Source organism: Oppia nitens, unplaced genomic scaffold (assembly GCF_028296485.1).
Source record: "Oppia nitens isolate AA-2021 unplaced genomic scaffold, nextdenovo-longstitch-racon4-pilon3 scaffold25_pilon_pilon_pilon, whole genome shotgun sequence".
Lineage (NCBI taxonomy): Eukaryota > Metazoa > Arthropoda > Arachnida > Sarcoptiformes > Oppiidae > Oppia > Oppia nitens.
This window is the reverse complement of record NW_026533205.1, coordinates 417340-432782: the sequence shown is the minus strand read 5'-3', so window position 1 is coordinate 432782 and position 15443 is coordinate 417340. Positions and strand designations below refer to the sequence as shown.

At 30.8% G+C, this 15443-nt stretch overlaps 1 protein-coding gene across 1 annotated transcript; it reads right to left on the bottom strand.

Annotated features, from left to right (window-relative positions):
- Positions 1-13333: 13333 nt before the first annotated feature.
- LOC128954115 (uncharacterized) lies at positions 13334-14572 on the bottom strand. Its single transcript, XM_054299683.1, has one exon. The coding sequence runs from the start codon at positions 14231-14233 to the stop codon at positions 13334-13336; it is 900 nt and encodes a 299-aa protein (XP_054155658.1). The 5' UTR covers positions 14234-14572.
- Between the last annotated feature and the right edge of the window lie 871 nt (positions 14573-15443).

Below are 15443 nucleotides of genomic sequence, written 5' to 3'. Positions count from 1 at the left end.
TAAATAATTTAAAGAATAAATGCTATATTTATTTACAGAAATATTATACATATTGCGATACCTATTGTATTTGAAGAATTAGTTTATGTTAGCAGAAACCCAAAAATAAAAATAACAAAATTTTWAATAAATAATTTAAAGAATAAATGCTATATTTATTTACAGAAATATTATACATATTGCGATATATTGTATTTGAAAAATTAGTTTATGTTAGCAGTAAAAATAACTAAATTTTAAATAAATAATTTAAAGAATAAATGTTATAAATTTAGTTTATGTTAGCAGAAACCCAAAAATAAAAATAACAAAATTTTAATTAATTTAAAGAATAAATGCTATAAAAATAACTAAATTTTAAATAAATAATTTAAAGAATAAATGCTATATATATATATATACAGAAATATTATACATATTGCGATACCTATTGTATTTGAAGAATTAGTTATGTTAGCAGAAACATTTCAATAAAAATAACAAAATTTTAAATAAATAATTTAAAGAATAAATGCTATATTTATTTACAGAAATATTATACATATTGCATTATTGTATTATAGATATTATTGTTATTATATATATTATTTTTTTTTAGATTATTATTCATATTAAATATAATTATAAAATTATTGATAAATCATTAATTTTAGTACTTTTATTACTAATTCATTCAACTTAAAATTTAAACTTAAACAACATGTTTATAATTACATTATTGTTTTTGTAAATAAATAAATTAGATTTAAATATTATTATTTATATAATTTTGTTTATCTTATTGCGGTCGTGGACCGAGTTGTGTGAGTTATGGGGTGTGTGATTCCCGAATCACCACTATTACAGCGGTTCCGGCCCTTAGGGTAGATCCGTTGCAATGTTATGTGATGTACCAACTGGTTATCAACAGCCGAACAGGTATGTCTTGCTGTGGTGTTTGTTGTTAATTCAGGTCCCGATGCGAACTGGTATGTCTTGCTGTGTGACCGGTGTCCGAGTGATTGTCCGGATATCGGGTAATAGTGTGTGTGTAATAATTGTATGATTTAAAACACAGTTATTTTTAATAATATTTAAATAAAACTAATTTATTAAATAAAACATATATTAATTAATAAACATAGAAATTGTTGACATATAATCTTAATTATAAACAATTAAAATAATTAATTAATAATTTTAACATTGGTTGAATCGACGGCAAAACAATAGGTTTTGAATTACATAAATATTATTTGTATTAAAAAGTTGTTAACAGAATGAGTGCACAAATACTAATGACATTGAAAATTAATTAAAAATAATTGTATAGCAAATTGTATTTAACTAATGTTAAGACATATTTTGTAATTATATATTCATCTAAAATCTAACATTTAATTATTAATGAAATTTAACTCCTAATAATCTATATAAATATATATATGTATAATGTATTAAATAGTAGTAAAAATAACATTTAAACTGTAAAATGTAATTATATTTTTAAAAAAAAATAAATAATATCTATATAATTATTATTCGATAATCTATATTATCATTATAATTTTAAGCAAATAATTTAAATAACATAATTTTTTAATATGTTTAGGTATAAAATACAAAGCTATATACAGTATATATTAAATTTAAAAAATTATTTATTAAACATTTTTGTGATATTTTTTTATCAACTAATTTCTATATACAGTATAAGTACAGTATAACATTGAAACCAATTTGATTAATATAATTAAAGATAACTAACTAATTAAAATGTCATAACAATAGTTTAATAAACTGATCATTTAATAATAATTTATAAAAAATAATTAAAATTTTTATGATATATATATATATTATAGCGGTGGCCGGGGGTTAGAGTCGGTGGCGGGCATCATGTGAGGTCCCGCCGGTGCCGCACAGCAGCCTTTCGGCCACCGCGCCGGACTTCCGGCGGGTAAACAAAAACAAAGGCTTACACTTACTTTTTATTAAAAGCTTTATTGAAAACCAAAAGTATTGAGCGTAGAAATGCAAGAGGAAGAGAGCTTCCTCTGTGCTCTCTTTTTATCCTTTTTGGGCCGACAAAATGGCGCCAAAAGTGCTTACACTGCAGAATTGACAAATATTTTATTTGTCAATTCTGCAGTTTAATTGCAGTGCAAATCACTGCATATACCCCTCAACAAAATAATTTACGTCCCGAAAATTTATATAAAAAATAATCGGTTAATTGTAGATTGGAATTGGGTAATTATAGTAATAATAAATTGAGTAATATATTTCAAATAACATCGAGTAATTATAATAATAATAAATTGAGTAATATATTTCAAATAACATCGAGTAATTATAGTAATAATAAATTGAGTAATATATTTCAAATAACATCGAGTAATTATAGTAAAAATAAATTGAGTAATATATTTCAAATAACATCGAGTAATTATAGTAAAAATAAATTGAGTAATATATTTCAAATAACATCGAGTAATTATAGTAAAAATAAATTGAGTAATATATTTCAAATAACATCGAGTAATTATAGTAAAAATAAATTGAGTAATATATTTCAAATAACATCGAGTAATTATAGTAAAAATAAATTGAGTAATATATTTCAAATAACATCGAGTAATTATAGTAAAAATAAATTGAGTAATATATTTCAAATAAGCGCTTTAATTTCGTCATCCTTAAATTCAGCTGAATCGTCCGGTGTCTCTTGTTCTCGGGTGTGGTCATGTGGATTTGGGATCTCAGTCTCATCACAGTCATCTTTTATCTCTGTTTCGGAATCGGATGATTGGACCGGGACAGTGGAGTCCTCCATATGCCAGACCTTTAGATTCCTTATATTCGCTTTGCGTTTTCTTTTACGTGGGTGTTCCACGCTTTGAATCTCGAACAACACTGGACTAAATTTTCGTGTTATTTTCCATGGTCCACTAAAAAGTGGAAATAACTTTTCACTCATATCTACCTCTCGTTTGGGTAGTCGTAGGCCTACTATATCATTGACATTCAAATCAATGAACCGATGTCGGACATCATAATCAATCTTCTGTTGCTGTTGGGCATCCTGTACACGGAACCTCACAACTTCATAGCACTCTTCGAGAGTGCTCTTATAAAGTCTTCCAAATTGAAAATTTGGCGATATACAATACGTTACATCTATCGGTAGTGTTGGTTCTCTGCCGTACAATAAAAAATAGGGTGATTCTTTAGTGGTACTTTGTTTACAAGTATTATATGCCCATACAAGTTTATTGAGATAAGAGTCCCAATTCATGTGATTTTCATCAATAAAATGGTACATCATATATCTTATGGTTCTAACAGCTCTTTCCGTAATCCCGTTAGTTTGCGGGTGATAAGGGGTTGTCTTTCTATGTTCAACACTTGTAAGTTTATAGACACTTTCCATGAAATCGGAACAAAATTGTCTACCCTGGTCTGTAAGAACTCTACGAGGGGCGCCAAATTTAAGCACTATATTATCAATAAACGCTTTGGCTACTGTGATAGATGTAATATTTCGTAGAGGTACGGCTTCGATATATTTTGTAAACAGATCAATAAACACCAGAATATATTGGTATCTTTGCTTTGTCTGTTTGATTTTCCCCATTAGATCCATACCCATCATATCAAACGGTAATTCGGGGTAGGCTATTGGTTGCATTGAACCGAACTTTAAGCCAGGTCCATGCTTTACTTCTTGACATGATTTACAGTTCTGAACGAACTGTCGGATTGTTTTCTCAATGTGTTGCCAATAAAATCTTGTACGTATTTTTATGTATGTTTTCATAAATCCTAAATGACCGGCTGTTACGTCACTGTGAAGTTCTTCCATTATTCTCTTTCTTAAATTTTGGGGAGCGCATATTAATAATTTTTCATTTCCAACTGAGTTATGACTGATCCTATACAAAATGTTATTTTCAATTTTGTAAATATTTTTGATTTTGTCGTTGTTATCAATGAGTTTAACGATTTTTGAACACCATCTGTCATTTCTTTGTTCTAAGCTAATGTCTATCGTTTCGACAGTTAGTAGATGAAATTCATCAATATTTTCGTCAGGGGATTCGATTGGGTTACGACTTAGACAATCTACGTTTTTATGATTTGCACCCTTTCGGTATTCAATGATAAAGTCGTATTCTTGCAATAACAGACTCCATCTAGCTAGTCGACCATTAGGATTTTTAATAGTCATAATGTAACAGAGTGGACAATTGTCGGTTTTAACTGTGAAACGTCGTCCCCAAAGATACGGTCTCAGCTTCTGAACGGCCCACACTATTGCAAGACATTCTTTTTCACTTACACTGTATTTTTGTTGTGTTTCTGTCATAGAAATACTGTTATATGAAATAACAGTCTCTTTGCCGTTTTGAATTTGTGATAAAATGGCTCCTAAAATCATTAATATATAATATTTAGATATTTAGATAATATAGATATTATTGTTATTATATATATTATTTTTTTTTAGATTATTATTCATATTAAATATAATTATAAAATTATTGATAAATCATTAATTTTAGTACTTTTATTACTAATTCATTCAACTTAAAATTTAAACTTAAACAACATGTTTATAATTACATTATTGTTTTTGTAAATAAATAAATTAGATTTAAATATTATTATTTATATAATTTTGTTTATCTTATTGCGGTCGTGGACCGAGTTGTGTGAGTTATGGGGTGTGTGATTCCCGAATCACCACTATTACAGCGGTTCCGGCCCTTAGGGTAGATCCGTTGCAATGTTATGTGATGTACCAACTGGTTATCAACAGCCGAACAGGTATGTCTTGCTGTGGTGTTTGTTGTTAATTCAGGTCCCGATGCGAACTGGTATGTCTTGCTGTGTGACCGGTGTCCGAGTGATTGTCCGGATATCGGGTAATAGTGTGTGTGTAATAATTGTATGATTTAAAACACAGTTATTTTTAATAATATTTAAATAAAACTAATTTATTAAATAAAACATATATTAATTAATAAACATAGAAATTGTTGACATATAATCTTAATTATAAACAATTAAAATAATTAATTAATAATTTTAACATTGGTTGAATCGACGGCAAAACAATAGGTTTTGAATTACATAAATATTATTTGTATTAAAAAGTTGTTAACAGAATGAGTGCACAAATACTAATGACATTGAAAATTAATTAAAAATAATTGTATAGCAAATTGTATTTAACTAATGTTAAGACATATTTTGTAATTATATATTCATCTAAAATCTAACATTTAATTATTAATGAAATTTAACTCCTAATAATCTATATAAATATATATATGTATAATGTTGGACGTGGGTTACGTGGGTGTTCCACGCTTTGAATCTCGAACAACACTGGACTAAATTTTCGTGTTATTTTCCATGGTCCACTAAAAAGTGGAAATAACTTTTCACTCATATCTACCTCTCGTTTGGGTAGTCGTAGGCCTACTATATCATTGACATTCAAATCAATGAACCGATGTCGGACATCATAATCAATCTTCTGTTGCTGTTGGGCATCCTGTACACGGAACCTCACAACTTCATAGCACTCTTCGAGAGTGCTCTTATAAAGTCTTCCAAATTGAAAATTTGGCGATATACAATACGTTACATCTATCGGTAGTGTTGGTTCTCTGCCGTACAATAAAAAATAGGGTGATTCTTTAGTGGTACTTTGTTTACAAGTATTATATGCCCATACAAGTTTATTGAGATAAGAGTCCCAATTCATGTGATTTTCATCAATAAAATGGTACATCATATATCTTATGGTTCTAACAGCTCTTTCCGTAATCCCGTTAGTTTGCGGGTGATAAGGGGTTGTCTTTCTATGTTCAACACTTGTAAGTTTATAGACACTTTCCATGAAATCGGAACAAAATTGTCTACCCTGGTCTGTAAGAACTCTACGAGGGGCGCCAAATTTAAGCACTATATTATCAATAAACGCTTTGGCTACTGTGATAGATGTAATATTTCGTAGAGGTACGGCTTCGATATATTTTGTAAACAGATCAATAAACACCAGAATATATTGGTATCTTTGCTTTGTCTGTTTGATTTTCCCCATTAGATCCATACCCATCATATCAAACGGTAATTCGGGGTAGGCTATTGGTTGCATTGAACCGAACTTTAAGCCAGGTCCATGCTTTACTTCTTGACATGATTTACAGTTCTGAACGAACTGTCGGATTGTTTTCTCAATGTGTTGCCAATAAAATCTTGTACGTATTTTTATGTATGTTTTCATAAATCCTAAATGACCGGCTGTTACGTCACTGTGAAGTTCTTCCATTATTCTCTTTCTTAAATTTTGGGGAGCGCATATTAATAATTTTTCATTTCCAACTGAGTTATGACTGATCCTATACAAAATGTTATTTTCAATTTTGTAAATATTTTTGATTTTGTCGTTGTTATCAATGAGTTTAACGATTTTTGAACACCATCTGTCATTTCTTTGTTCTAAGCTAATGTCTATCGTTTCGACAGTTAGTAGATGAAATTCATCAATATTTTCGTCAGGGGATTCGATTGGGTTACGACTTAGACAATCTACGTTTTTATGATTTGCACCCTTTCGGTATTCAATGATAAAGTCGTATTCTTGCAATAACAGACTCCATCTAGCTAGTCGACCATTAGGATTTTTAATAGTCATAATGTAACAGAGTGGACAATTGTCGGTTTTAACTGTGAAACGTCGTCCCCAAAGATACGGTCTCAGCTTCTGAACGGCCCACACTATTGCAAGACATTCTTTTTCACTTACACTGTATTTTTGTTGTGTTTCTGTCATAGAAATACTGTTATATGAAATAACAGTCTCTTTGCCGTTTTGAATTTGTGATAAAATGGCTCCTAAAGCATAATTTGAGGCATCGGTATAAAGGACATTATAACTTTCAGGTTGAAAATGACTCAATATTGGGGGTGTTGTTAATTTTTCTTTAAGTGTTAAAAAAGCGTCTTCGCATTCATTTGTCCATACAATTTTGTTGGATTTCCTTAAGAGTTGATTCATTGGTCGGGCTATGTTTGCAAAACCTAAGACAAATTTTCGATAATAATTACAAAGTCCTAGAAATTCTCTAACGTTTTTGACTGTATTGGGACGTTTGAATTGTCTGATCGCTTCGATCTTTTCTGGGTTCGGTTTAACACCGTCCCTTCCAACTATATGTCCTAAATATTCGACATCTGTTTTGGCGATTTCACATTTCTTTAGATTTAATCTAAGGTTGTGTTGTTCAATTCTTTTAAAAATCTCTAATAAATGGTCAATATGTTCTTCTATTGTCTTTGAGAAACAGATAATATCGTCTATATATACTACAGCAAATTTATATAAAATTCCAGATAGAATCTGTTGTAAATATCTTTGAAAACTAGCAGGTGCGTTGGTTATTCCGAATGGTAAAACTAAGAACTCATATAGACCTAAATAACAGCAGAATGCTGTTTTTTCTATACTGTCTTCATGCATACCGACAGCCCAATAGCCAGATTTTAAATCTAATTTTGTGAAAATATTACTCGAGTATAATGCATCTATAGTTTCGGATATCAAAGGTAACGGACCGCTGTCTCTTTTGGTTATTTTATTTAATTCTCTGTAATCGACACAAAATCTTATTGATCCGTCTTTTTTTGTGATTATTACGACCGGAGAAGCCCATGGAGAATTTGATGGTCTGATTATTCCCGCTTCCAGCATTTTATTTATTTCGTCTTCGATTATTTTCTTTTCTTCAGGAGATGTAGCATACGGTGCTTTCCTTAATGGTTTGTTGTCTCCGGTTTCAATATGATGTTTTATATTTTTGGCCCTTTTTATTTGATTGATGTCTGTTGCGAATAAATGTTTATAGCTTTCTAATAAATTTATAAGTTTTGGATGTTTTATTTCAATAATTAATTCTTCAATGAATATACTTTCTGTTTTCATTAATAATAATTGTTGCTTTCGAGTTGGTTCGAGTAATCCTAAATTGAGACCATTTTTAAGAGTTATAACGAAATTGTTTTTATTGAGAACTGGAATTATTATTGGCCACTCTCTTGTTATAATACACTCATCGATTTCGACATTATGTTTAAATAAGACATCATTATTAGGTGTGAAGATATATTCGAAATAGTCTAAATAATCAGGGTATAACAGCATATAAGTAATTGAATTGGGATCACATGTTTCAGTGTTTGTTATAAACAAGTTAATTGGATCTGTTTTTGAAGGAATTTCAGTATTTTTGAATTCAATTATAATATTTGTTTTTGTAAAATAATCAAGACCCAAAATGACTTGGTGTATCATTTCATTGCAAATGTAAAAATTGTGTTCAATTTTATTGTCTTCAAAAATAGTAGTTAATTTAGAGGTTTGTTTTATAAGTGTTACAGTTGTCGTTAATAATTTCACATTTAAATTTTCTGTTTTAATGAACGGTATGTTTAAAGTAGTAAAAACATTTTTATTAATTAAAGAGATTGTTGCTCCGGTATCGACTATTGCTTTAAAATAATTTTGATTAATTATAATTGGGGCCTGAATTAAGTTATACGAGTTATTAAAACTGTACACCAAATTTAACTCGTGACTCAATTGGTGTAATCCTCGTTTTTTGAATCAGTGGTCTTTGGTTTAGTGCATTCGTTAGAATAATGTCCTTTTTGATTACAATTCCAACAGGTGATGTTTTTCCTTCTGTCAAAATTATTTGGTTGTCTGTAGTTTTGATTGCTGTTTCCATGTGTTCTGTTATTGTTGTTACTCCATTGATTCCTATTTCTATTTGGTCCGTTATTTTGCATTCTTTGAATTAATTGTTGTTGTTGCTGAAGTTGTTTATTCATTTGTGCTTGTAGTTTTTCATGACTTTTAGTTAATTTGTCAAACATTGATTCTTCAGTTAGATCTTTTGTTTTAATTGTTTCTGGTATTGGATTTTTTGGTAGTTTAAAGTTTTGGGCGTCATCTGTTCTCTTAATCATTTTGTAAAGTTCTTTGAGACTGTTAGGTCTAGAACCGGAAAACTTTCTAATGATTTTTCCCTTCAGATCGTCTTCTAGACCATAGATAATTTGTGTCATCCTATCCTTCAATGGCATATGTTTGGCATATGTATCGATAAATTGGTTTTTAATTTCCCAATATTCATTGAAAGATTGTCCTTTGATTTGAACACAACTAATAATTTTTGTTTGGCCAAGAAGATCGTCACAAGTGTTTGTATATCGTTCAGTTAAACCATTTATAAATTTATCCCAATTGAATGATGGATCTCTTTTTCTTTCATTCAGAAACCACATTCTTGGAGCACCGGTAAGACTGTTGATTAGTCTTTTAAATTTAATATCTTCGTTCCATAAGTTTGCATCTGCGATGAAGTTATATTCATCAATGAAATTTATAGGATCTGAAGAGCCATTGTAAGAGGGTGGGTTAATTAGCCCTCCGTACATCATTTGTTTCAATGGCGGATTGTCGGTATTTTTGACTAGTTCAACATAACTAGGTGTATGAATATTGGTATCGTCTATTCGCCTCCCAAACAAATTTGGGTCACTATTAGTTCGGGGAATTCTTTTTCCATTATCTACTTGTGGATTTATGTAAACATCCGGTTCATCAGATCTATGTAAAAACTCTTCCATACTGTTTTTTATTAAATACAATAACAAATTAAATGGATTTTTGGAATGCTCTTTTATTTTAATAATAATTTGTTAATAAAATCTCTCATAATTATATAATTAGTAAAATTAAAAGTTTGTTTCGTCGACTTCTTCAATATCAGGACAAGAGGGTGAGGGTTGTTGCGTTTCGTTTGTTTTTCGGTTTCTTTTAAAGGGTCTGAAGTTAATTCTGTCACGTGTAGGCTGGTTAACTATTGGGGGTAAAGGTAGTGTAATTGGTGTTCCACGATACCGTTCGATGACATTCGCTATCACGAAGCCATCATTTCCAATCGTTTTGAAGGCCTCTGGTTTGTGAGCGTTGTTTGTGGTCCAATTTATGTCTTTAGTAGAAATTTCAATTGCCATTTCTCTGTCTTCTATTCTATTTCCGGCGTAATCGATTCCCATTAGATAGATCTTATCCGCCAACTTAACACTTAGACCGTCGTCTGCTTTTGTAATACTCCACATATTTATTTGGTATTTGACTGTAATATAATGAATTGATCGGGAAGAAAATTTGACCAATGGTATTCTTAGACGTACTATTTCTCGCTTAGTGTATCGAAAGAGATGTGTTTTGTAAAAAAGTTCAAGTATTAAACTTCTGTCTATATTTCTGTTGTTGTTATGCATAGTTTGTCCTTCCCATACACCAAACAATGGTAGTCCTCTACCATTATGAACGCTTTGTCTTTTGTGTCTGAAGGTACCGTAAGTTACAAACAGCGCCAGCATTAGTACAAATACAATGCAGAACACAACGTTTATAATAAATGAAATTGCTATGGTGTCATTCATAACATCTACAGTTATATCGGGTAATAGCTTTATATCAGGAATTAGCTGAATGGCATAAGTCGGTTCAATGATTACTGTTGTTGCCGCAAAAATGCCAAATATTTTAGTAAACGAAAGTAATCCAAATATTACTGTTAATGTAGTAATCATTTGAATTGAGTCGCTGATTAAACTAAAGTATCCCCAAAAGGTTCCTTTATATTTATAAGTTGTAAAGTCTTTATCCAAATCATTCATTGCTTGAGCTAATAATGTCTGTGCTTCCATGTTAAATTTTGTCATTCGGGAAAGACCCGTCGAATCTAAATTCATTTTGAAAGTTGATGAGATATTTTGAATAAGTTTGTCTGTTTGCATTGGAATATCGGAGATTCTGTCTATCTTTGTAAAATTAACTGTAACATTTACATGTTTGTTGTATATTTTTTGAATAAGTGTTGAGTAATATGATACGTTATTGATTGTTTGTCGGGATCGAAGAACATCTGAGAATGGCCCATACAGCTTTTGATTAGTTGCGGGGATAAAAATGTCACACTCTTTGGGTATCTCGTATTTATCAGCCCAACTTGTTATCTTAATTCTCTGACCAATTTCATCTTTTCTTTCACAATTCTGATAGAATTCTGGTACAACACTTTGATGGACCATATATTGGTTATAATTTATCGGTACCACGAGATATTCATCGAGTCTTCTAAGTCTAAATTTACACCATTTGATTATATCTTCTTCTATCCAAGTATTTATACTTTGTGTACAAGCACTTGTCCTTTTGAGTAATGTTGGAAAAAATGTCCAACAAACTTTACCTTGACTTGAATATTGACAGTTTAAATTGTCCTTATCTATTTCTAAAGAGATCTTATTGGTATCCAAATGTATTAGAAAATAATTGTTTTCTAAATCAAAACTTTGAAGTGTCGTGTTATCTTTGTTATCTAATTTCATACACATATTTTCATAACATGGGAAGCTATGCGCATTGACCGACACCAGTTGATATAAAGAAGTACTATAAATACTTCTCAGAGGTATTCGTAAATGTACAAATAAAGACAATTCATTATTTTCGTTTATGATTTCAAATGATGCCAATGGTAACGTGTAGTAAAGCGGAAAATCTTGTTTTTCTATTGCGAAATTAAACGTAATTGGTAACTCTTTTTCTATTTTGTTTAATAGATTTTTCAAATCGTTGTAGTTAATTAAGTTGATTGATATCTTGCCTTCATCTAATTTATTAAAAATGTCCTCCCAATGATTGAACTGTTGTAGTTTTATTGTCACTAAATTTCTAGAGACTTCTAATTCTTTCCAGGCAACAGTTCTTAATTCATTTTTAATTTCTAGGATTTGAGATTGTTTATCAACACTTTTTGTTATTCTTAAAATACCATTCATTAAATCAATAAATTTTTCATTTGTGTTATCAAATAATAATTTGATCTGATCTTGTGTCCTCTGTTCTAGACTAGCCACATTATGACTTAGACCAGATAGTATCTTCGAATTTATCATTACAGCCGATGAAACTTGTTCAATTTCTTTGTTGAGTTTGTCATCTAATTCTTTTAGAACGGCGTTAAGTTCTTCGAGATTGTGCTTTGATGTATAATGGCCAGCACCAGCACCAACTGCTCCACCTACTACCATTGATACTCCGAGCGCCACAAGCCCAGCTATTATAAATCTTTTGTTTCTTACTTTATTGCTAAATTCTTTATACGAATTGTCTATAATTTCTTGAAGTTCATCTAATGCAGTCCCATAAGCGCTTTGTATTTCATTGCATGATACCATTGTTTCATCTTTAAACTCCGATATGTTGAACATATTTAAAATATCGACTAGATGAGTAGTACATTTTTCATTAAAATCTTCTCTTTTTAATGCTATACCACTTGGAATTTTAATTTTTATAAAATGGTCAAATTGTTCTCTGAAAATGTATCCTTTGCCTTCTGAGTGAAAATGCAATCCATGCATTGCCCATAGAGTGCGATGGGTTTCATTATTAAATTTAAAAGAGTCCGGGAGTTCAATTGGTATATGAGATCTAACAACATTTGTCTGTCTTTGTCTTGGTTTGGATCCAAATTCAGGAGAATTATAGAATTGGTTTTTAATACCAGGTTTAATAAGTTCCATGATTGAGGATTCAGTTGTACTTATCTTTTTCAATTGCTTAGTCATTTGTTTCTTTTCAGAAAAATATTCGGGTCCGTCATCGATGGTATTAACACTTATGTCTTCGGTTGTTGACAGAATAGAGTTTACAGTTGTAGTAGTGGTTAAGGGTCTTGTCTTTGTGATGCTTATTTTGGTAATCTTTTTGACGCTATGTCCACGTGTAGTTGATTCGGCCACTGTTACGCTTGTCGCAGTTGTTGTGCCCAGAGTTGTTAAATCAATCATACTTTCGGTGCCTAAGTTGGGTTTGATTGTTGTAGAATAATGTTGAGTTTGCACTGTAGTTGTTTGAGAAAGCGGTGTTTGTTTTATATCCTTTGTTATTACAGAATCAGTTGTTCCAGAATTAAGATCAAATTGATTTATTAGTCGTTGAGCATCGGGTGACAGTGTTGAGCAGAAAACATTTGTTTCGGTAAATAGTAGCAAATAAAACACAAAAACTTGTTTAAACTTTTTAATTAAAAACATTTTTATTTATTAATAGTAATTAAGATCTACTATAAATCAGAATTCAAATTCACAAGTTATAATAATTTATTCTTTAAAAAAAACATCTTTTTATATACTAAGATTTTTATTATTAAAAGTCTAAATTTGAAATAACAGGATGTAGATAATAATTGTTTGTTCATTTCTTTTTCTTGTTATCAATTAGTTTTCCGGCCTTTACTGCGTCGTTAACACTATTTCGGCACCATTGATAAGACATCAGTCCAGGTTCTGTATCGCTGGGTTGTTGATTCAGCTTATTATCGATATATAATTGGTACAACTGCAATGTATATCTGGCGTCTTTAACGGCGTCATGTCCTTTTAGGGGGTCGTAATTATCTTGATACTCTTGTATCTTATCGCCAAAAACCGCAAACGTGAGGGCCTTCAGGCTTATCGGCTGCCGTCTCTCGTCAAGGAAGTGGTCCTTGAATTCGAATCGCTTTCCAATTGGTACGATATCAGACACTTTTAAACACTTCAAATCCTCCTCAAGGCCAATGCCTACTACGGGTCTGTCTTTGAGGGCTAATTCTACTCTTTTTTTGACTATATCGAAAGGTATGGCGTCTTCGCTGCAATCTAATCGCACTATGCCTGACCAGCGGGTCATAAATTTTGCTACATTCAATTGTCTAATGAACGCACTATAAACTATTTTCTGACAATTCCTATATTTTCTTCCTTTCGGATTCCTATAGATAACTACCCATGCTGGCAGAAATTCACCTCTAACCCCCTCAACTTTCTCTACATCTATTGACACTGGTTCATTAGGAATGAGATCACTGATGTTGTCTATTAGAATGGCTCGCCGAGCGGATAGGGAGTCTTTAGTTTTTAATTTTTTATTAGAGTTAGTAGGCATTTGACCGGTAAGAAGATAGCAGTGCTTTTGATCGTGCCCGATATCGCCGCAGTGATAACAGCGTGTGCATTTTGAAGGATTATGACCGAAGTCAAATCCTTTTGCTCTGCAAAAGCGACATATAATGGGTGCGCCAAAATAATCTCTTTTTATTTGGGAATTATTCATCTAAAATAAATTCAATTACATTTAATTAAAAGCAAACAATAGTTTCTGTGTATTTTAAATAATATATCGCGATAGGCTTTGCGTTTGGATTTTGCATAAGTAACAGCATATAAGTGGATTTCTTTGTAAAGTACAGTCAATTTATATGCTTTTGATTCGCCTCGGGTGACTTCATTACAATTGATAATTGGGTTAATGTTATACGCTTTCGCCAGACGATAGACAAGCTTTCGTCCATTCGTACGAAAGATGTTTAGTCGAGGGATAGTTTGTCTACGGTATCTTGTTGGGGTGTAGTTTTTTTCAAGGGTTTTGGGATCCACCTTTGCAGGGATATAGCTTTCATTAAATTTAATTAAATACATTATCTATAAATGAAAGAAATTTTTATTCAGTTTAGTTTTAAAATCATTTATTCGTAAACATTTTGACAATATTATTTAAATTTAATTACATAAAAAAACAATAAATTAATTTGGTATATAATGTTTACAAACTCGTATATAATTAATTGGATTTACAAAAAGATTGCAACATTTCAAACAAAACTCAGGGATAAGAGGTAAATTTTTAGCAACAATAATACCATTATCTCCTACTAGGTACAGACATGGATTAGAAATAAATGGGAGATAGTTTTTAAATGGTAGATTGATTTGCCACATTTTATAATAGAAATTTTCATTAAATATTTCTAATGTGTGGGATTCGGTTTCAATAATTAAAAAGTTAGATTGTAAATAAAAGTCAGATATATTTCCACTTGAAACTTCTACTTTTCTTAGACCTTGAATATCCACGGGTAGCAATGACATGACGCCTACATAGTTATCTAAAGGATTTTCTGTATTGTTTTTTGCTAAGTTACTAAAGTATAGGTATCTACCATACACCTTGAACTTAAGAGAATTGTACCCGTTAAATGTTACAGACATTGGTATTTTATTTTTGTATATAACTGTCACCTTTTTATTACTTTCGTTATTGAGATCTAATATGGCAAAGAAATTAAGGTAACTAACAAAAAATGGTTTAACATAATGGCTCAACGGGTTTTCGTAGCATTTAAGTCCCTGAACGTATGAGATAGTTGAAGTCAACACGCAATACGGGCTAAGTCGTATTTCATAAGTATTTGTATGCTGTTCTAGGTAATTAATGGTTCCACTTTCATGAAAAGTGTAATGTTTAATACCGTCAAAGCAGTATT

Coding starts and splice junctions, on each gene's coding strand:
- LOC128954115 (XM_054299683.1), bottom strand. CDS start 14,233: ATGAATAATTCCCAAATAAAAAGAGATTATTTTGGCGCACCCATTATA.